The sequence below is a fragment of the Typopeltis vanoorti genome, chromosome 6 (genome assembly GCF_054136105.1).
Source record: "Typopeltis vanoorti isolate ZY-2024b chromosome 6, IOZ_Tvanoo_1.0, whole genome shotgun sequence".
Taxonomy (NCBI): domain Eukaryota; kingdom Metazoa; phylum Arthropoda; class Arachnida; order Uropygi; family Thelyphonidae; genus Typopeltis; species Typopeltis vanoorti.
The window spans coordinates 8590412-8613908 of NC_143554.1; the positions used below are offsets into that span (position 1 = coordinate 8590412).

Consider the following 23497-nt stretch of genomic DNA (forward strand, 5'->3'; position numbering starts at 1 on the left):
GAGATCTCAGCAGCAAAAGAGAAAATGAATTCCAGATGTATAGGGAACGTGAGAATTTTTTTGAGAAAAGAGGAGAAATAACAATGATTAGAAATACCTGCTGGATTTCTGTTCAGGTTATGGACTACAAGGGTAGGCTGAAACGTTCTTGGCCTAACAATGAAAAAACGAATTTATAATTTGAAAATTATTTTTATTTTTCAACATAATCTCCCTTAAGACATACATTTATTCCAGCGATGCTCCAGCACCATTATCCCATCCCTGTAGTGGTTCTCAGTAAGATCGGCAAAATACCCCTCTACAGCTGCAATCATCTCTTGATTCAAAGAAAAATGCTGACCAGCGAGGAAGAGTTTTAGTTCCTGGAAGAGATAGAAGTCAGAGAGAGCCAAATCTGGGGAATAGGGTCGATGTTCCAACAATTCATAGTGCAGATCTCTTAATTTCCCCATTGCCAAAACACTTTTGTGGGCAGGTGCATTATCCTGATGAAAGATGATTTTTTTTCTTCTGCAAACCGAGTCTTTTCTCACGAATTTTTTTGTCTAGTCTGGTTAAAAGATCAGAATAATATTCCCCGGTTATTGTTTTACACTTTTCAAGATAATTAATAAACAAAACACCGATGCCATGACCTTTCCTGCTGATGGAACAGACTTTGTCTTCTTTGGCGCTGAACAACCGGCTTCTGTCCACTGTTTTGACTGCTGTTTGGATTGGATTCTGGGGTGTAATGGTGAATTCAAGTCTCATCCATAGTAATAAATCGACACACAAATTTAGTTTTATTGTTGTTAAAATGTTTCAAGCACTGTTCAGATATTTTCATGAGAGTGTGTTTTTGATCTGCTGTGAGCAAGCACGGCACCCATCTGGTGCAAAAGCTTTTTCATTTGCAATTCTTCATGCAAAATATATCCTACATGTTCTTTTGAAATGCCTATAGTCTCAGCAATTTTGCGCACTTTGACTCGCCAGTCATCCAATACCATATTGTGCACTTGATCAATGATTTCTGGTGTTGTTGCACTTTTTGGACATCCTTCACATGGATCATCTTCAAGGCTGGTTTGGCCATGTTTAAACTCGGCAGCCCATTTCTTAATTATCGAAAAGAAAGGACAGGAGTGCCCATAAACTTTTATGAACTTCAAACGAATTTCTTTTGGCGTTAAACCTTCTTTTACAAAGAATTTTATAACCGCACGATACTCAATTTTATCCATTTCAAGGGATACAGACAACACTTTTGCTTCACACAGCTGCATAAAACAAACTGCTTGATAGAATGACTGGCAATTTCGCATCAATGCTTATGACAGATGTACCAACTTAGAAAAAAAAATCTTGCCGATAGTGTAGCCATCTATGGTCGAGGCTGAGAACGTTTCAGACCACCTCGTATGTTCCAACATAATGATGTGCAGAAATTCTCATAGTGAGAACCCACAAGAAATATATCTTATTGACTATTGCTGTTGATAGTGATATTTTCCCCACTGGTTCAAAACACAGAAGTATACAGAGGGTTTGAAATAGAAAATAACCAACATTTGATTTTTTTTAAAACCAAGTTTATCAAGAGCTTACATACCTATAATTTGATACTTATGTTATCATTTTACACATTTCTCGAGATGCTAACAGAATGGCTATTAATGTTTTACGTTTTAATATAAACAGAACAGCATAAGTAGACATAGCCAAGTAACAATGTGTTTCTCTTATAGCTTAAGAGTATTATGATTAACCTGATGAATAACTTACAGCTAGCATATAAGCTTCAATATATGAATAATTGTTGCCTTAGATATTATTTTTCATGATCAAGCTACATTAAAGTTATTGAATCAAGCATCACAGTGAAAGACCAATTCCAAATGTTATTAAATAAATATGGAGAAATTTGTACAAATAATAGTAAAGAACTATCAGACTTTAATAGTCATTTACCATTATTATTAATAAAACAGTTTTTTTAAAAAAAACAATATTTAAATATACAACATTTTAATTGCTTTAAGTTTTTTCATTTGGTTATACTATAAATTAAAGATGTCAAGAAATTATATTCTTGGTTTAATCCTTTATCAAAATGTAAGCAAACAAAGTTAGTCTCATAATGCAAAGCACACATTCTTTCAAGGTGCGTATAATGCTATGCAATATGGGAACAGCTACTACCCAGACCAGTTTCGATCTTTATTGAGGTCTCATCAATGGGAATACTAAGGCAAATGATGTGAAGTCATTAGCCTCTATATACAAGTAGTCCATTCATGAAGATACTTCATATGCAAAGTTTGTTTGCTTATACTTGAATAATGATTAAACCAAGGATATAATTTTTAGCATCTTTTATTTATAACATTTTAATTGCAGTTAATATTTGGGAGGGGGGGATGTAAATATAACTAAAAGAACCACAATAAATGAAAAATGGAAAATATTGATAAAATAATTAGAAATTCAGATTGAATAAAGATATAGAATGTGCTATAAACCCAAATGCATAATGTGCCACATTAAGGATGGTTAATGTTAGAAATCAAAATATGTCCAAAAATGGTTCTCTGCAAAACAGCTACGTATCATATCATATTAATGAGAATACATATGAACAATTTTGCCATAAACAGTGACCAATGAATCAACTCAAAAAATTTTAATGCTGATCCCAATTATCATATTATACACTAAAACAAAAAAACTGGAAAGATTCTTTTAAATAACAGCTACAAGGTGTTATATTCAGGCAATGATGATCAAGGAAAGGAACAATCCATTTGTTAATGGATAAAGTATTCAATGCTAAACACGAAATAAAACTTTTAAATGATAGGCAATTTGAGTGTTGTGGGCAAATCATCAAAATGGCAAACTAGACAATGAGACAATTGTGCCTATAATGCCACAGAAGGTTTTACTAGAGAAGAAGTGGAGAAATATTTTTCAAGTCATTAAAAATGTTAGCTGATAATGAAAAAGGAAAAGACAGTCCTTGTTGCTGATCTAAACAGCAGGGTAAGAAGTGAATGATAATTGTTTGTAAACATAAAAATGTTTACAAACAATTTAGAGAAAAGAACAAAACTAATAATAGTAGTAAATACCTGCAGGATTCAGGACATGCAGTAATCATCACTGACACCATGTTTCAGTGTCAGTGCACAAATTCACATGGAAAAAAAGACAAGAAAGTTGTACTGACTCTTTTATTGTGATATATAGTCACATTGATTCTTATTGACAATATTACTGTGAAATATACATATATCAGCAATAGATATAACTAAGTAATTTATAAGTAATTCATATAAAGAATTCACTGTGTTGGAAATACATTAACGAGAGCAGAATTTTTGGTCTTGTTTTAAAGACCAAAAATGGTCTTTAAAACAAGACCCAATTCTAACAATGTTGATGATATCTTCATACTGGTTTAGCATGTAAGATTATACAGGGCATTTGAAACAATAAGTGATCACAATATAGTTTTCAGCTGAATAAAAATAAATATCATATTGGAAAAAAAAGTAAGAAAGTTTTAAAAAGAAACAAAGTAGAGCAGTCTGCAGAAGTGGAGTGTAGATTCAAATATACAAATATTATCGAAGAAAAAAATGAAAAGGTTTGAAAACAATCATCAACCAAACCAACCATCATCACAAACACAAAAAAAAAAAAAAAAATACTGATTGATTCAGCCACAGAGCCATGTCGTGAAGTTGTGTGCAAATCTAGAAAAATCAGCACTCGATGGTGGACTAAGGGAGTTAAAGAGGAAATAATGGAAAAGAAAAAAAAAGTATTGAGAGTTCCTAGCAAGAAATCAAATGTGCTCTGTGAAAGAGAAAAAAAACATAAAGAGCAGCAATGTGTAAAAGTAGCTAAACAAAAAGCCACAGTTAGGTTTTAGTAGGAAGATGGAAGATAAATATCAGGAAGGTAGCAAAATGGTGAGGCTACTGAAAAAGTTTAGAAATGGATGAAAGAGTACTGTAAAAGTTATTTGAGTTATATATAAAGTTATAAATAAATAAAAGTTATATATAAAGATGCAATTTTTATATTGCATCTTTATGAAAAACACCAAGATTGATACAACCAGAATTGTCCTTTCAAGGACAATTCTGGTTGTATCAAAAGAAGTAAAAGGTCTAACAATACTTGAGTGCTGACAGATTAATTTGGAGGAAAACTGATAATACAAGATTAGTAATAATATAATTTAATTGTGTAATACTGTCATAGAATCCTGTTTTGAGGGTACATATCAGTAATTTAATGTTGATGAGACATGAGAACATGTGTGTGGAGATACAAGTCTGACCACCTTATTATTGCAAATTATTAATTACAAAGCTGATCAGTTGGTGTAAGGAACATACAATTGGTAACAACTCAGAAAAAGCTTGTTTTATTCAAGCCGAAAGAGACAAATCTGAAAATGAAATGTTAAAAAGCAGCAAGTACAATTTTTTTGTATGAAGAATAAATTATTTTTCATGTGCCAATTCAGCTATTTTTTTTACAGAACAAACACAAGGGCTTTAGTTATTGATAAGCTGACTTAGTACATATTAGAGTAAGCCCTTGTTTATCTCGACTTTTATTATCTATAATTCCTTGGCTCCCATTTCAACATAGAAAAATTTTGCTCAACTGACCTGTATTTCAAATAATCTTTTCCATGTGTTTTGTTCTCATTTATATAATTCCAAAATAAGCTGGTACGAGTACTTCTGTTTTCTCTCCTCTTTAGATCTGCCTGTTAGCTATGAAAAGTTATCTTGCTTTATCATAAAATATCTTGTGCATCCTTCAAAATGCTAGCAAAAATTAAATGTATTCATGTTAGAATACTAAAGTGCATATGTTTATATTTGGATACAAATATAAACATATTATTATGGCAACTTAAACTAATTAAATTAGAAACAAAAGTGTTGAAAAAAATTATTTTAATGAAAAGAATTGGAATACTAACATCTCCATAATATAGCATACATCTCCAAGACAACATAGCATTCAAACTATGCTATGCTCAACAGGAAAAAAAAATAATTAAAAATAATAATGCAATAATTAGTATTACATTGGTTTTTTTTTTTTTGCTTTGTTTTTCAGTTGCTAATTTTTTAAGTCTGAAATAAGATTGGTAGGTACTTTCCTGTTCTTCTAGATTTGGCATTTAGAGAGGTTGATAAACTCTACCCTGTTTAGAAAAAAAAAAAAAAAAAAAAAAAAAGAAAAGAAAAAAAAAACTCCATTTCAAAACCTAGACAACTGAAGAACTAGCTAACAAACTTAGACAACCAAAAACAGAAATGGAATAATGAACTACAATTTGAAACATGAAATTTTAAAAATCTACTTAAATTTGGAGCATTAAGAAATAAACTCATGGAAGCACTGAAGTATAAGCAAAATAAAACAACTCTTCAAAAAGCTACAGGGGTTAGAAATGATATCTGAGGTTCAAAAAATATACTGTATATACCTTTGGATATAGATAACTACCAAAACATAAATTTGGAACAGGTCTTATTGTTGAAGAATCATACTTTTAAAACCACTTCAGCCCCCCACCACCACTATTAGTATGGTGATGGGTATCACTCTGGACAATGAAATCACTCACCTGATGATGTCAGAAAGATCCACTTCAGAACAACATTTTATACATAAATTATGCATGCATATATATATATATTCATATATATCTCACCTCTAAGATCAAATATTTTTAAGTGCTTGTTGTTCATCCCTCCAACTAGAATCTTAGGTTGACTAGCAAACCACGATAATGAATGGGTTGTTTCTGACAAGCCTATAAAGAAAAAAATAAATAAAATAATACTATTTTGTGTTTTTTTATGTGACTCCCACTCATGAACAGTTATAAACCTATAGTACATTAGTACCATGGATTGATTATGGATTTCTATTTTATTAAAAGTAATTTTATGCATTTTTTAAATTGCATAATCAAAAAACAATCCAGCCTCTAGAAACCAAACATGGAACTTTTTTTTCAAGCCATTTCAGGCCTTCAGTAAGCAGGACAGTGGTCTCACACCAGGTAATGAAATTCATCTTCCGCCTGAAGACAATCAAAAACATTCATGTCCATGGAGGATCCGAACCTGCAGCCTTGGCTGTGTGGTCTTATTTGACTGCTTACTTCAGTGATGCACAATGTTTATGATTTAAGGTTATATAGCCTTTTAGAAAACTTATGGACCAAATGCTTCTTTTAATGCTGGTAAAACTAAAAATATTTAATGGGCATTTATCTTTGTGTGTGTGCAGGGGGGGGAACTGCTTGCTTCTTTTGGCAAGACCTTTATATTAAGGTCTGTTAACAGGCAAGTCAAGAACAGTAATATTATGCAGTGTTTATGTCCCTCAAGTGAACTGGAGTTACATTTTCTTGAACTAGAATAGAACAGATAATTGCACAATTAGTTAATTCCATGTGAGAACAAGTTTTTTTCTTACACATTTGGGAATGCACTACCTGTAAAAATCTACATGGGTAAACCACTTAAACCTTGTTTTATGAAATATTTTCATAAAGATAAAACCGATATATCTCAGTATTTTTTTACGTCAGAAGATGCTTTGCCATCTCATAATGGCAAAGCATCTTCTGACATAAAAAATACATCAGGTCCTGCACTGGCATGAGAGAGTAAAAGAGCTCCTTTTAGTTACTCCTTAATGAGTGGACTGATTGTATAGTACGTTTATGGAAAAATTTAGCTACGGTTTTTCTTGTCATTCTTTCATTATAAAAAATTCAAGTGAATATTGCTGAGATTCTGGCAAAACTTCTCACTAAAGTGTCTGCAATGGCTTTGGGTTCAGTAACATGAATTGCATCCCAAGGTAGACAAATGGTGTATTTTATACCTGCCCTTCATTTTCCAAATTTTATTCCATACAATTTTCTTTTACTTTTGTTTTGGATCCAAGATTGTTTTCGACTCAATGATGTCTACTGTAACGAGACTTGGCCAGAGCATATTTAAAAGATATGATTTGATGTGGTAGGGTATCTACAAAATAAACCCCATACATTTACAAAAACCTCACCTTAATTTCTTAAGGGATTTTTTTTATTTCAATATGTTCAATTTATTTACCGCCTTTATCTGAGTTAAATGAGACTGACCTTGATAACTGCCTCAGCATATACTACTTATGGGAGACTTTAACGAACACAATGCTCTATGGAATGGTGGCAACACATGAATGGACGAGGCTATACCAATGATATGGCCTCATCCATAAGTAGTATATGCTGAGGCAGTTATCAAGGTCAATTTCGTTTAACTCAGACAAAGGTGGTAAATAAATTGGACATATTATAATAAGAAATCCCACAGAAATCCCAATGGCTACTGCTTCCAGAGAAGTATTATACTAGGCATTTGAAAGGAATATGGTTGTCAATTACAACAGAACCGTACCATGAGCAGGACCATCTGTATTTGGTTCCACATACCTTAAAGGTGGGGTTCTCATTGGGTTTTAAATATGTTTCCTGAAGAGAGAAACAGACTGGTTTGTGTTTCTTCAACAGAATCTTGATATTTTAATAAATATACAGCAGTTCCACTGTAAGAATTTCCTATTCTTTTGGTTTGTAGACTTAATCAAATTTCTGAGAGGTTGAGAGCTTACCTTTATTTGTCAATTGATTTTGGGAAGTACAGGCATACTTTGGTCATATGATACATTAGTTTCCAGACCACTGTCATAGTAAATCACTGTCCCCCCCCCACACACACACACTTGGTGCATGTAATGGTTTAATACCATTTTTTTAATGTGGTATTAAAAACCATTTTGATACCACATCAAATCTTATCTTTTAAATGTACTCTGGCCAAGGCAGTCATATACACAGTTTTCCATAAATTAAGGAAAACTGGAATACAGAGAAAAATCGTGATAATTCGGAAGGAAAAGATAAAAACATATGGAAGGCAGATATGTTATGTAAAACATGATGTTGAGTCTGGTTATCATATACAAATGAGTGGTACTGTCAGTGGTATGTGCAAATGAGCTACAGCATACAAGTGGATGCTTTGGAGTGGTTTTCAATTTCATGTCTGGAGTGAGAACAAGACATTATGTGATAGCAAAATTCTTGGATATGGCTGCAAGACATTAACTGTCGAATTCAGGTAGTGAGTCACTGTAAGACTGAAGGCCTGGCCAAAGTCAGGTGGAGGTAGCCAGATGGTTGTATGCAAGTCACTCCATGGTTCAGACTGTGGAACTAATTCTAACAGTCACAAAGAGCATCCCAGAGATACAGTGAAGGAGGGCTACGATGGGCTACAACTACAGTGAGTGATTGATACCTCTGATTATCTGCTTGCCAAAACAGGAGTATTCTAAATCAGCTACTATTTGACCTCCCACAGGCCAGGAATACTGGTATCTGCTTCCACTGGTCTTCACGAAGGTTATCTGTATACTAGGTAATTGGTAGTCTGCATGCCTCTATCCCCAAGACACAGGAGGGAATGCTTGAAATGGGCAAGGCTCCATGTCAACTGGACTCAAGATCAATGGGGGCTCAGTATTGTTAATGGACAAGTTCCAATTTGCTCTAAAGCGATACCACGTGCGGTCTGATCTGGAGAAAGAACCAGACACATTATCATCCCTCTAATATGTATGAAAGGGACACTTATGGTGGAGATAGTGTGATGGTTTGGGGACATTTCATTGGGTGGATGCACTGACCTGCATGTGCTTCTTAGCAGAACCATGAATACTGCTACTTATAAAGACAAGATCCTGGATCCCTATGTTCATCCATATGTGAATGCATTAGGTGAAACATTTACCTTACAATATAATAATGCTCATCCTCAATGAGCAAAGCTCACTGACCAATATTTTCAAGAAGAGACTATTGTATGGATGGATTTGGGCTATCCAGATCTCCTGACTTAATCCTACACCATATCTGGAATTATCTAGGTAGACCTGTTGCTGCTCTCAATTCCCAACCACTACACTCAACAAAAATCTTGAGGGACTTAGGCAAGCTTTGCAGAAGCAATGATTGTTATTACCAAATGAACTCCTGGATACCATTATAAAGAGTATGAAACACTGTTGTGAATGCTGTACTGCTATGAGAGAGTGACAACATTCCTTACTGAGGCACTTTGACAATCTCATTTTGACCTCTTGTTTTTGACCATTGTCTTTATGTACTCATTTGTTACTGAATTAAACTATTTATTTGTAATTTTTGTGGGTGTTTCTTTCACAGTTCATACATTGCTTTTCACATCAAATTTATAGTTTTTTTTTTTTTAATCAATTCTCTCTTTGTTCTTGAATTTATGGAAACCAGTATACGTGCATAACTCGCATACCATATTTATGTAAATACAGCATTTATTTATGTAAATGAAGCATTTATTTAAATTAATTAGGCAAAATTAAAAATTTAGAATGATTTTTACAAACAAAAAGTTAGAACTGTTGAATGGTAGTTTGTCTTTTCTTTTCTCTGTATATTTCTCTACTAAAATATGTCTTGTCACTAAATTTAATAACTTTAATCTTAGTGAGTTAACCGGTTTCATACAGAGATAGACGGTTTTTTTCTCCCAGTAACTTGGGTTTTTCACCCCTCAAAACCTGCAAACTGGTCCCATGAACACACACACACACACACAGCTACAATCATAAATATACTTACAGCACGGGGAAACCACCTTGCTCATAATCATCTCCTTGGTTTGTGGCGTATGCTATCCCACCAGCCACAAAAATACATACATACAATTTTAGTATATAATAGGTTTTTCTTCTTTTTGCTGGTATGAACCAATACCCCTTATTCGGATTTTTATCTGCCATTATTAAACAATAAAAAAAATAATAATTAATGACAGTCTATAATTTGCAGAGAAAAACAGAGATGCAGCAAGCAACATCATAAATGAAGTGGATCCATGAAACCTGTGCACCAGCTAATTCGCAGCGCTAGAATTGTCATGTGAGTAAATGCAACAACATTTACTCACATTTTTTTCTCTGAAAAAACGCTTCATATGTCATCTGATGTGTCAGGATCAGTTGCTGAGTTTAGTTTACTTTTAGTGGATACAGAAGTATCCAATTTTTTTCAGGGAGTGTCTGGTGGTTTATCTTTTAGTGATGCCTTTGCCATAATTTTCTTGATGAGTGAGGCTCACTGAACAGATTCATTTTAGGATGAGATTGTAACACTTCAGGTGACTGATGCACTTTATAAAGAAACACTGAAACACTCGTGTTCATGTATGCTGAAATTATCAGATAGTGGAATATTAGTATTTGAGTCACTTTTGATATTTTCTTAATAGCCACCTTCTCAGTATAAGAGGATTTTGAGACAGGTGTGTGTATGTGTTGGCTAGTTTCCTCTTTGCATCCTAATATACTTCGTTTTGTTTTCATCTTTTTCTTTTTTAAATCCTTCCACCTTTGGCATGCTTAGGAGTAAGCAGGATGTTCTGACAGTTGACACATTTAGGTTTCTTCACAGAGCAAGACTTATCATGATTTTTACTATTACATCAGGCACAGGTGGTAGAGCCATGAGAGGCAGCTTGGATATGTCCATATTTCTGACATTTACAGCATCTCAGTGAATTGGCGATGTAGAGCTTAACAGGACAGTTGAGATATCCTGCTTTTACCAATAAACCAGATGACTATTCTTATATATCAAGATGCATCTTGTAACATTAGCTCCTTGTTCTTTAAGCTCTGAACATATTTCCACATCTGGAACATCAAGGAGATCCCATTCTGATATCACACCCCCAGTATAGTGTTTTATGAAGTGCTACTGTAATTATTATTCCACCCACTAATTTTGATCTCAGCAGTTTTTTGTTTTTTTTTCAGTGTTCTTAGCATGATGTTTTGACAAGAATATTATTGGAATGTAATTTTTTTTTTTTTTTTTTAACTTTCTTGGGAGATTCTGCCAGATTCTGTCTTAAACCCTTTTTGAATAAAGAAGGGTGGGAATTTCCTTATTGGCTTTTCACCTACTGCATGGCTGATGAGAAACATTGGTACATTTATGTTCATGTCAGATGTCTTTTTTTTTTTTATTCCTGTTGTCAAATGGTGTTTCTTCAGAATCTGTACTTGGTCAGGGCCTTGTGAGGGCCAATGAAAATCTGAGGATGAAGTATTCAAGAGATTTTTTGTTCAGTGCCAGAATGCCTTATATGGATGCTCACTATCTTGCAAGCGAATGTGCTCAAAAGTGGAATGCCACAATTACCCAAGATACTATATCAACACTACAAGAAGCTTTGGACTCTCCTCAAAACCATGGACCAGGAGATTTACTGTTGAACTTTGCAGTCATGCCCACTAGCCAAATGATCCTGGCCAGGCCATACCAGACTGTCCATCTTGCCAAAGCAGGATAATGAAAGACTACTAGGATCCCCCCCCCCCTTTTTTTGGATATCCATGGATTGCACCACATGGCAAAACAGCAGCAAGGCATTGAGATCCCAGTGATGGCAATCTGGAAGATAGGATAGTAAAAAAGACTCAGGAGAAGTAGAATGAAGAATATTATAAGTAAGAAAAAGAGGAAGAATGAAAAGGACCAGTACCATCACCGGAAGGCCTGTCACCATGAACACGTCCCATATGGAGGGGTATGAAATGGCATGATTGAAACAAATAAATTAAGCAAATTAATAAACAAAGAATCAAAATATAATTAATAAATAAAATAATTATGACAAACCTAAATACAAGAAAAATATACATGAAAGCAAGCAGGGTGAATGTGCCAGCTGCTTAAAAGAAATACTCAGATAGCAGAAAGTAAAAACTCAGTATGAGTTAGCCACATAGCTCATGAGATAAATATATGTGGAAGTTGGTTGGTTTGAGAGTAATAAGGAGTAATGTATCCTATTTAATTGCCATGAAAGCAAGATTAGATAAAGTCTTTGTATATTTACCATTTACTGATCAGTTCTTATAGCAAAATTAAATTCTTGGAAATCAATAATGGTGATCTTATCAATTTCAGGGACGTGTGTTTTAATTTTATCACAAGTAGTAACATTTCAGTAGTGGGATTTTTGTTAATATTGTTACCACTTTTTTATTTTCTTTTTGTATTTTTTCTCTGTTGTAGGATGTAGATAGTCCAGATATAAGGATATTACAGTTGTGATGTTCAATTAAACATGACTTTTCATTCAGTAAAAATAAATTTCAATAAGTGCTACATAATGAAACATTTCTAAAAGACCTTAATCATTAAAATCACATACTCCACATGGAATTCTACATACCCAGTTCTATTAGAGGCTTCAAACTATGGCTTATCACAGAAGAGTCAGGTAGGAAGTGTCCAGCAGAAAGCTGCCGTTCATTTGAGCTACTTGAATATGAAGGTTTCATTACATCCCATATTAAGATACCATGTTCTGCTCTGTTCTTTTCCAGTCCAGCAGCAAGCTACAAATCAAAATGTAATAAAGGTAATAACTGAAATGTAGATTACATAACAGTGAATTTCATGTTTTAATCGTATATCTAATTTTAAATTTGAAGGTCAAAAAGACCCAGAGATTTCTAGACTGACAGCAACAGCTTGAATTGAATTCATTACATGTTTCAAAAAGTATAGTGATGTCAGAAACAGCACATGGGCATTACATTAAAGATGCTAAGAAGTTATATTCTTGTTATTCCTTTACCCAAGTGCAAGCAAACAAAGCTTACAGATGAAGTACTCACAACTTCACAACTAGGCTACTTGCACATTAAAGCTAATGATTTATGAATTAATTGCCTTATATTCCATGATACAATGCACACATCCTTTCAGGTGTGTATAATGCTGTGTGTTATGGGAAGGTGTGCTACCCAGACCAGTTTTGACTTTTGAAGTGAAAAAGTAAAAGGATGTTAATCATGGGGGCTAGAGTAATTAATATAGAGGTGCAAGAGAGCCTGATAGTATTAGAAGAAAAGACAGATGGGTAGTATCAGAGATAGAAAAAAGGCCACAGCTCTTTTATATCATCATGTAGCCAAAGTCTATCATTTTTCTTTCACCAGTCTCATGCAGCTGAACAACCAAAAAGCCAACTGAAACTAAAGCACAAAGAATCAACTATTCTTGTGATTTCTAAAGTAAAAATCTGACACAGACAATCCCTATTCAGCAAGAACTCAGCATGTTGTTTTTTTGTTTTTCTTCAACAATTTTCTTATACTTGCATAAAGCTTGAATGGAACACTCAGTAAGGAGATTCCTCCAATTGTTATATTCAATTGTGTATATATATATATATAGAAAGTATTTTACCTTGGGTATACCATTTACCTATAATTTACCTATAAATGTTAAAGATACCAAGCTATTTCAAACCTGGTTTTACTTCATTTCCCAAGTAAGCAAACAGACGAGTAAATCAAGTTTGCACCTGCAAGTATTGCAAGTCTAAGTGACCCCGCATGTAGTGCAAGTCAAGGCAACTCGTGGTAAAGGTGGAATAAGCTCTGATCACTATTCTTAATATTTACCCTTAATGCAAAGCACATCTCCTGTACCCAGACCGGTTTCGACCTTTATTGAGGTCTCATCAGAGGGAGCCAGGCTAGAAATATCAAGATTTTAGTAATACAGAGCTTAAGTATTTTACCAGAACAAGTTACCATAAGGTGTTTTAACCTTATTAAATAAAAATCTCAGGATGAGAGATAAATGTAGAAAGTATTTTACCTTGAGTATAATAAATGTTAAAGATACCTATCTCTCATCCTGAGATTTTTATTTAATAAGGTTAAAACACCTTATGGTAACTTGTTCTGGTAAAATACTTATAAGCTCTGTATTACTAAAATCTACGTGTGGGGTCACCCAGACTTGCAATACTTGCAGGCACAAACTTGACTTACTTGTCTGTTTGCTTACTTGGGAAATGGAGTAAAACCAGGTTTAAAAGTTTAAAATAGCTTGGTATCTTTAACACACACACACACACACACACACACACACCAGGGGTGGGCAAACTACGGATCCCAAAGCTACTCTGTGCGGCTCCAGAGACAATATTGCCATTTTTTGTAAACTTTTATATTAATAATCTATAGTAGTATAGTATGTACCAATATTAGAATATTTTATTTCATATATGCTTTAAAGATAAGTAAAAAACATATATTTTGAAACTTTACATTTTTAGCTTTTAAATGGTACCGGCCAAAAGGGTTGATAATGTGGATTTTATTATCGTATTTGGTTGGTAAAAAGCGTTTCGACATTTTATGGCCTGTGTCACTCCTGCCAAAATTAGTTCCAAAAGTGACTACTATGATCGCTGCATTACCCACCGCCTCTGTTGCCTGGACTCTGCGTCATCACTCTTCATGCAGTACACACAATTTGCACGCTTGTGGTGGTGGTAGCAGAACATAACCATTGAATTTTAGTGTAGATAAGTACTCTTCTGATTAATAAATAATTAAGATTGATTTTAATGAAAATTATAAGCTCTTGCTTAAAATGACTGAGCAACAGAAGAGTATAAAATGGAAATATGAACAACTGAAACAAAGGATTGTTTCAGTAAACTGAATAAACTCAGAAACACTTTATAATGATTTTGAGAATAGGTTTGAGAAACTAAAAAAGTTAAAGCCATGTTTTGAATTTCTTGCGAATCCTTTTGTGATTGATATCATCAATGATGGATGTCCTGTTGATGCACCTTTTACTGCGGATGTTGCTTCAATAGAGACAGAGCTTACTGAGCTGCAGGAAGATGTGGGTTTGAAGCTAGTACATAAAAGCTCTTTTGTAACTGACTTTTGGAAACAAATCCCAGAAGCAAAGTATCCTAATCTCCAAAAAACTGGCTTCTGATTACTCTCTTGTTTTTGGGACAACTTACTGCTGTGAATCTCTCTTCTCTGTAACGAAATTTGTCTAATCAAAACATCATGCTATCCTCACTAACAGCCACCTCACCGAGTTCCTTAAAACAGCTTTGACATCCTAACAGCCAGATTTTTACCTATTAACTGCTTAAATGAAGAATCAATCAAAGCCATCAATGAGTAGAGATTAAATATATTCTTCTTTGGTGAGTAGGACTACTATATAGTTGTATTTTTTATTATTTATAAATACAATTTTAAAATATTTTCTGCAGCTTTTGAACATTCAAAAATGTATTATATGCAGCTCTTATTACCGAAGAGCTTGACCACCTCTGATATATATATATATATATATATATATATATATATATATATATATATATATATATATATATATATATATATATATATATATATATATATATATAATCTTTTATTTTTAATAAACGTATTTGAGACTCTGCTCCAAATGCATCTGAAATTATGCTATGTAACGGCTAAAACTTTTAAACCTCCACATTTCTTGATGAATTTCATCTGCTCTCCACATCTTTTCAGATGTTCTTTCCTTACCTCAAGTACTGATATGTACTCCAGATTGTATTTCTCTCCAGCACCACCATTCTTTCAATGCTTATCTCAGCTAATTTTTAATAATCCAGAATATCTGTATCTTTGATTTTTATGCCATATTTATTATATGATGGTCTTTACAGTACTGTTTCCTCCATTTAAGTATTTTCAAATAGTCTTCAGAGCATTTGGCTATGTTATGATATATTCCTTCTATTCTTCCCAAAATCTTGAATAATTATTGTTCAGCTACTTTTAAACACATCACTTTTCTAAAATTTTTCTCTGTATTCTCAAAAGGTACATACTAACTCACTTAAGGCAATAATCAGACACTGGGCCAGAAGCTTTGGTTGGATCTGCTTCTTTATAGCATTATGTATAACTGAGGAGAGAGAGATCTCTACTCAATTATTTAGTGATCTAGCTATCTAGCTTTTGATGCTTGGGTTACCCTGTCTCCTCCCTTCCATTTGCTACTAACTGTAAGGTTAACATTTTAATCTTTTAATGCTAACACCAAATCCATCACTCTCAAATCCTTGGTCCTCCTCCATGATATGCTGTTTCAGGTAGTTATCCATTAGTAACTGTATAACTTCCAATGCACCGTTTCCCCATCTAATAGGGAAAGAGTGCATGGCAAGATGGAATTATGTCCAGATAGATGAAGTCTCCCATACTTATTGCATGACATGCACTCTATGTTAATTTGATGATGGCATCCACATCATTCTGTGGACCTCTGTCTATAGCAACAGCAGCAACCAATAAATTTTGTCCTATTGGCCTCTATTTTGCACTAGATAGCCTCAAATAAACCATCTCTCTAAGACTAAAATCCTCCTGAACTTCAATTTTTCTTGGTTGAAGTTCTTCAGCTATCATCAGCTATAACTTTCCTCCTGTCTTATTTCCTCTATCCTTCCAGAAAATACAATACCCTTTATAGTCTATCCCTGTAACTAAGTTCTTTGTTAACCAGATCATGCTAATGCCAATAAGTTTTGGCTAAGTTGAGCTGACCAATGCTAAAAATTTCTGGCATTCATGTACATGAATTTCAACATCCCCTCAGGCACAATTAGCCTTGAATAATGTTATTACTAACCCATTCAGATTAGAAACCTATTAAACTGCGTTAAGCATTGTATAATCATTTCTGTGAACACATACTCATTGGTCCCAAGGTTGGATGAACCCAAACTTGACTAAATAACCCCTGTTCAGATTTCTGTTTCCCTCATTTTTTACTTCTAACCACTCATTAAACAACATCCTCATTGACATGTATCTAAATCCAAAACCATTCAAATACAGTCCATCAGGCATAGATATGTCCTTCTGACCATCAAATTCACCCTATACATCTATAAATCCATACACCATTCCTCCTGCACAATTTTCTCATTGATTCATTAGCAATCAATTCAGTCCTACCTATCATACAGTGGCAGCAGACTCACAATCTTTGTTTTCTTACTCTTCTTTTTTACTTTTATATATATACATAAATAAAAGTCATCATTCATCAAGCAAACTTGAGCCTTTCAAAAAAGGAGCAACATGCTGGAAATTTTTATAATTTACATATATAGTTTGAAATTGTTCAGAGTTGGATTTTCCATTTGTGCTCATCATTTCTAGTTTTAATAACATGAATCTTGATGCATGATTATTCAAAAAAAAGTGTGAAGTAGTGTCACTAACATGACGTTACTTTTATCTTTAATGTATTACACCTCTTACTTTTTTTTTTTTTTTTCGTGACTGCTTGAGCTTGTGTAAAATGCCTATATGCTCTAATCTCAAACTCAATTTAATACTACTATTTGACTTTAGTATGCTCGTAATTCTCTTAGCTTACCCCCCCCCATCAATGTCGTGAAGTATACTCTCACATGTGCTAGTACTGTAGACTAAGAAAAACCTTTGTTTGGAGCAAAATCCTCAGTCTAGATTGCTATAATTCAAGTGTATTAATTCTTAAAAATGTATTTTTGCTAACAACTTAAGGATTGTGTAAAAGATTTTTCTATCTTTCCTTTATATACAAGAGAATAATTTAGCTAAGCATGTATAATAACCCTTAAATCATTTTATCTCAAGCAACTCCAAATTACTCGTCATGGAGGTTACTTCACTTTGGTCACACAGGTTCGACTAGTTTTTGTGAGACAGTGCACTTTCTAACAAAGATCAGGCAAGCTATTAACAAAACCAAAACATGTTTATTTTAACTAAGACAATTAATATACAAAAGTAACGGGACATGTCACGTGCCTGATTCTCTACATATTCAGTAAGAAAACTCACTTAAAGCACTAGACAAAGAATTATTTTTACATTCAACTTATTTGACACATGGATGGATTTTAGCATACATATCCTTACTCTCAATCCTATTAATATAAGGTAAAAATTATATATAACACATTCTAAGCATTAGGTAACACAAGCGATTTTCAAGTTAACAATATTCTTTTATGCACATTCAGAGTGACGTTTGGCTTTCTGACCTCTTCACCACATTATTCCATTAATTAAACAGAACTAACATTGATCATTTACACACACAATCTTGGACATTAACATAGAGCAATTTACTTACTAGCTCACAATATCTGGTCCTGGGTCCTAAAGGAGTAATTCCGTTAGTTCCTTTCTCATTCTTGCAAGACAGCTGTGATCGGGCACTATCCGATGGTTGTCTTCTTACAAAATCCTTCCTTTGAAAAGGTAACGTATTTTTTCAGCAATGTTAGGAACTGCTTTGGCTGTGACAAATCAGCATGCACGTGGATTGGTACATTCGCTGAAGAATATATCAGAAGGATATCTTGAAATATGGTCTCTCCTGCCAGCAAACTCCCCCATGCTCTCCAGGACGACTTTCTCATGGGCTCCGACTCTCCTCCTCCTTGAAATGCTTTCCACAGGAACCAAAAAAGAGAGAGACTTCTCGTCCCCCCACTCAATCTCTGCCTTTTATATCATTGGATGTCCCTTGGTTTACCTTCCAAACTTCCCAGATTTTCTGTAAGCGCCCTGACATCACCCACGCTTATGTTAGGTTTTGGCGGCAAAACTATAATTCAGTGACCTCTGAGACTATTATTGACCTTCAGTTTACTAGCATCATCCTGTCTGATCCTTTTAGTTACAAATGCTTGTGGTTCTACATTCAGTTATTCTCACAATATATTACAAAATTTATTACATTAAAGTATGCTATATACACTACTAATTATATGTATTTTATGACCCATGTAAAATCGATGTAGGTGAAAATTCTTTTCTATATTTCACCAACAGATTTTACAGTAGCAGTACTTTTGTAAAACTCAAACAAGTGTCAAAAGTTATATTGCATTTATGAAAAATAACCTGTTTTCTATTTATGAGGTCTATACATGCAACCTTCTCTTCAGAAAGATTTTAATTTTTCTAATGCTATCATTATCTCTTATGTTCGAGGCATTTCAGAACAAATAGAAATAAAATCTCTGCATGGATTGCATTGCCCCACCAAAAACCTGCTACCCTTATCTGTTCCACTAAAGATCAGCTCCTTCTTCTCTCTTTCTCTCTCAGTGACTAGATTATATAAAATATCCAGTTCCTGCAAGATGGCCTACTGTGGACAGACAGGCAGATCAGCCAACATCTGCACAGAAGAACACAAAAAATACAACTGCAGTCTCATGATTAAGGTCAATCAAGCCTTGCAAGACCATGTTTTGGATACAGTTCACAGAATCAAATGAAAAAAGACCACGTTCCATCACAGTAGCTCTCAGAAATCAGCCAAATTTAAATAAATGGTTGCATTAAACTTCCTAAATATGGGAAACACTAATACTTTGAGATCCCAGTTTACATCGGCAACCAACAATTAAGATTAGTTTTTTGTCCATGCATTTCACTTAGTTTTGTACTGCCTTTGTATGTGTTATGTCTCATATTGTACTCTCTGATGATATCTCAGTGACTATGACGAAATACTGGAAGAATGAAATATTATCTTTAATCCTTCTTCAGTGCTGTTTTAATCAGTTAAGTCTCTAACATGAGTTTCTACCAGAACTTAAATCTTAACATGCGGATTATAATCATCATCATCAAATTGCTGATAGGCATCCTCCAGGGGTGTACAAGATATTAATATCAAAAAGTAAGATTACTAACTTCCTAGCAACAATTTTCCTCCAAATTAATCTGCTATCTATCAAGAATGCAATATTATCAGATCTTACAATTCTGTCTTCTAAGGCATATCTTACTGTATCAATCTGTCTAGACCTTGGTTTTCCTGCTATTATGCCAACAAAAACCACTTGTTTTGCAAACTGTTCCTTTCCCATGACCATAACACCTGAAATTAAATCTGCTATTACATTACTGAATGCTAACAATGTCAAGTTCTCTCCTGATATCCTTGTTTTCAATATGATATTGCCACTGATGTTATCTGTTCACTCCCTAATCTTTTAATGCTCAAATCTGTGATCTACAGTCTTTGATGAAGTATTTTATTTCCAAATCAGATGTCAGATGCAAAAGTTAAAATTAGTTTGCAGTCTCGTATATAGCTAATTTGTGTGTGGACTACTTTCTCTCTCTTATTCGATATAAATTTATTCAGTTGACTTCCTACCATACCAGTTTTGCTAATTCTGTTGGCTATTTCCTTATTTAATTCATCATTATCATCACCACTAAAAATATGACTAAACAGCTGAAATGTTTTACTTGTTCTATAGCTTCTTCAGTCAGGATGTAGTTTTCAATGTTTCTGCCTATTTTTGTTGTCTTTTTATTGCTAATTTTCCACATTTATTACAGAAGTTAGTGTAATCACGACTTGAAAATTTTAATGCCTCCATATTTTAAATTTTCTGGTTGAATATCACTACTCCAGTTGCCTTTCAACACTTCCGGTGGCTTTTTTTCTTTTAACTTTAAATATTGACATATTCCAAGTGCATTTCTCATGAACATATTTGTTGCCACTGTTATCACTGCTTTTCTTATTTAATATGTTCTTTCAAAGTAATTCCGTCACACATCTAGAATATTTTATATTTGGTTTTTATGACCAAATATAAAATCTGATTCTTTTACAGTATTCTTTCAACTATTGCCACCCCCCCCCAATAATTCCAGAACATTTTGCTATCTTTCGTGATATTTATATTCTATCATGTTACGAAAGTTTCCATGACTGTTTTTTACTTTTATACACAGCTTAGCTCTATTGCATTTCTTTCAGTACTCTTTGAGGCAATCTGCTGATTTACTTGTCAGTAACTTCTGACATAATTACCTCCGTAGCGCAATTGGAAGAATGACGGTACATTGCACCCTTCGATTGGAATAGGCCTAAGTTCGATTCTCGTTGCGACGGGAGGAATCTTTATCTGGACGATTCTCAATCGAAGGTGAGTTAGCCGATCTCAGATGGAGGTAGCAGGGTTTTTTCTCCCGGAAACTCAGGTTTTTCATCCCGCATACAGGCAAATCAGCCATACAAAACACACGCAATTTACAGACATAGAATACCAGTTGTGGTGAAGGTGGGTGGTAGATGGCGTTGATTGGTAGTAGAGATTTGGTGTAGTGGTTAAGACAGTTGTAGGTGTCCTCCCACGATCAGTATTCGGACTCCTTGGAGGTGTCAGGAATAATAATAATAATGATGATGATGATGATTTCTTCTTTTCTCAGAACTACATCATTAACATGTTGGATCCTGTGTCCTGCACAAAGTTTGAACTTTTCCAGAAGTCCTCGAAAAAAATCTTCACTACATTCATCTCTTGTTAAATCTATCAAGAATTTCTTCAGAATTTCTCAATCTCTCCAAGGTTTGGTTCTTGTTTTCAAACTCATTTTTCATCATCAAAATTCCTGACAAGTATCCTCAAGGAGTGTACAGGATATGATAGTACTACATAAAAAAAAAACTTCCATCATACTAACTTCCTATCTACAATTTTCCTCCAAATCAATCTATTACCTGTCAAGACTCCAACAATATCAGATCTTATATTTCTATCTTCTAAGGCACTTTTTACTGTATCAATCCACCAATATCTTGGTCTCACTCTTGGTCTTTTTCCAGTCAACCTGACAGAGAACACCTGTTTTGTTAATGTTTCCTCTCTCATTCTATTTAAGTGACCATACCATCTGAGATCTACTACAGATGCCAGTCATTTCAGGCTTTTCATGGCCTTTTTTTACTTCAAGTATGGATACGTATTCCTGATTACATGCCTGGTCAGTTTTTTTACCACTGTGCCATCTCTGATGTCTCATTTAGCAATTTTTCGAAGTAATTACTCCAGACATCAAGGATATCTTTTTCTCCAGTTTATATGTCATCACCTTTATCATCTCAAATTCCTTTTAAAGCACTCTTTCCTCCATTTCAGCTTCTTCTACAACCTTCAGAATACCTTGTCACCTTCTTGATATTTATTTTCTATGGTCTTACCAAAGTCTTCCCATGAGTTTTGTTTACCTAGTTTTACAGAGTGTTTAGCATTCTTGCATTTGTCTTTGTATGCTCTAAGACCAAAAGCTGAGTTATTAGCTACGAACTTTTGATATGATTTCTTCTTTTCCTTCACTGCCTCTTTAACTTCCTGTGTCCACCAGGGAGTTCTGATTTTTTTATCCTTACAGACAACTTCACCACATGCTTCTCTAGCTGAATCAATCAGGGCTTTCTTCAAGGCTTGCCACTGAATCTCCAAGGTTTGGTTCCTGTTCTCACTCTTTCAATTTTTTCAATAATGTTTCTGTATTTTAGTCTACAGTTCATATCTGAGAGCTGCTCAACTTGTATTCACTTTAAAATTTTCTTAAATGTTCTTTTCAATACGAAATTAAATTTTATCCTACTCAAGACTAAATGGTGATCATTTCCAATTTCAAATCCTCTGTACACTCTAGTGTCCTGCACCAGTGAGAAAACATCACTATCAACAATAACATAGTCAATGAGACTTTTCTTATTCCTCGCCTGTTCTCTCATGTGACTTTGTGCACATTTTTATGTTGGAACATTGTGTTAGTAATAACCAGTCCATGTCCTGAGCAGAAATCCAACAGGTATTTGATTATTATTAGCTTAGCTCTTTTCTCCAAATTTTCCCAATATATTTTTGTATGTCTGACATTCATTTCATACTCTCCACTTCTACCTTAGTAGAACCTTCTTTCGGACCATAGGCAGAAATAAGTCTCATTGTCAAATTCCCCATTCTGATATTTGCCCACATCACTCTACTTAATATTGTTTGCCATTCAAGATTATCCCCGTATTTTGTGCTCAATACTATAGCTACACCTTCTTTTCTCTGATTGTCATTGTCTGAATATAACATTTTGTATTTATTGCTCAGAAAGATCTCATCAGTTTTTGCCTTTTTTGTTCCAATCACCAGTATTATGTCGATCTGGTACTTATCCAATTCTCCAGCTAGCTCCATTTCTTTGCCATTCAGGCTTCTTATGTTGATAGCACCAATCTTGAACTCTGGTGATGTTGAATTTGGGCATGTTTTAGGATTTGTTCCAGTAGCTGAATTTTTGCTGTTCGCCCTGGTTTCTTGGTGAAAACAACAAGGGGGGCCTTGTTTAACTGGACGATGCCCCAGCCAGCATGAAATTCTGTCATGTTGTACCATCATTTTATATTCTGGTTTAAGCCAATAAGAATACAATTTGGTTGGCTAAATTTTCTCTAATAATATGAATACAGTTTACCTGTGAAAGCTACTCAACTATGAAACTTTCACATGCTTTTTCTTTACAATAAGATTGCCTTTTTATTCTCCATGATGTTTACTTTATATTTCAAGTCCTGGGTGAAGAAGTAAATAGAATTTATAGTTATTAAGGAATGATTATCTGAGGCAGCATGTGATGGGATATACTAGGGATTAGA

The 23497-nt window shown here is 34.1% G+C and overlaps 1 protein-coding gene across 3 annotated transcripts in view; it reads right to left on the reverse strand.

Moving 5' to 3' along the window:
• mio (GATOR complex protein mio) overlaps window positions 1–23497 on the reverse strand; it is a 349531-nt gene that overhangs the window by 241307 nt on the left and 84727 nt on the right. For all 3 annotated transcript variants that reach the window (XM_090394033.1, XM_090394032.1, XM_090394034.1), the window contains exons 8-9: window positions 12369–12534; window positions 5735–5836 (exon numbers count right to left, since the gene is read on the reverse strand). In XM_090394033.1, coding sequence (XP_090250159.1) covers window positions 5735–5836; window positions 12369–12534 — 268 coding nt within the window. The remainder of the gene's footprint in view (window positions 1–5734; window positions 5837–12368; window positions 12535–23497) is intronic.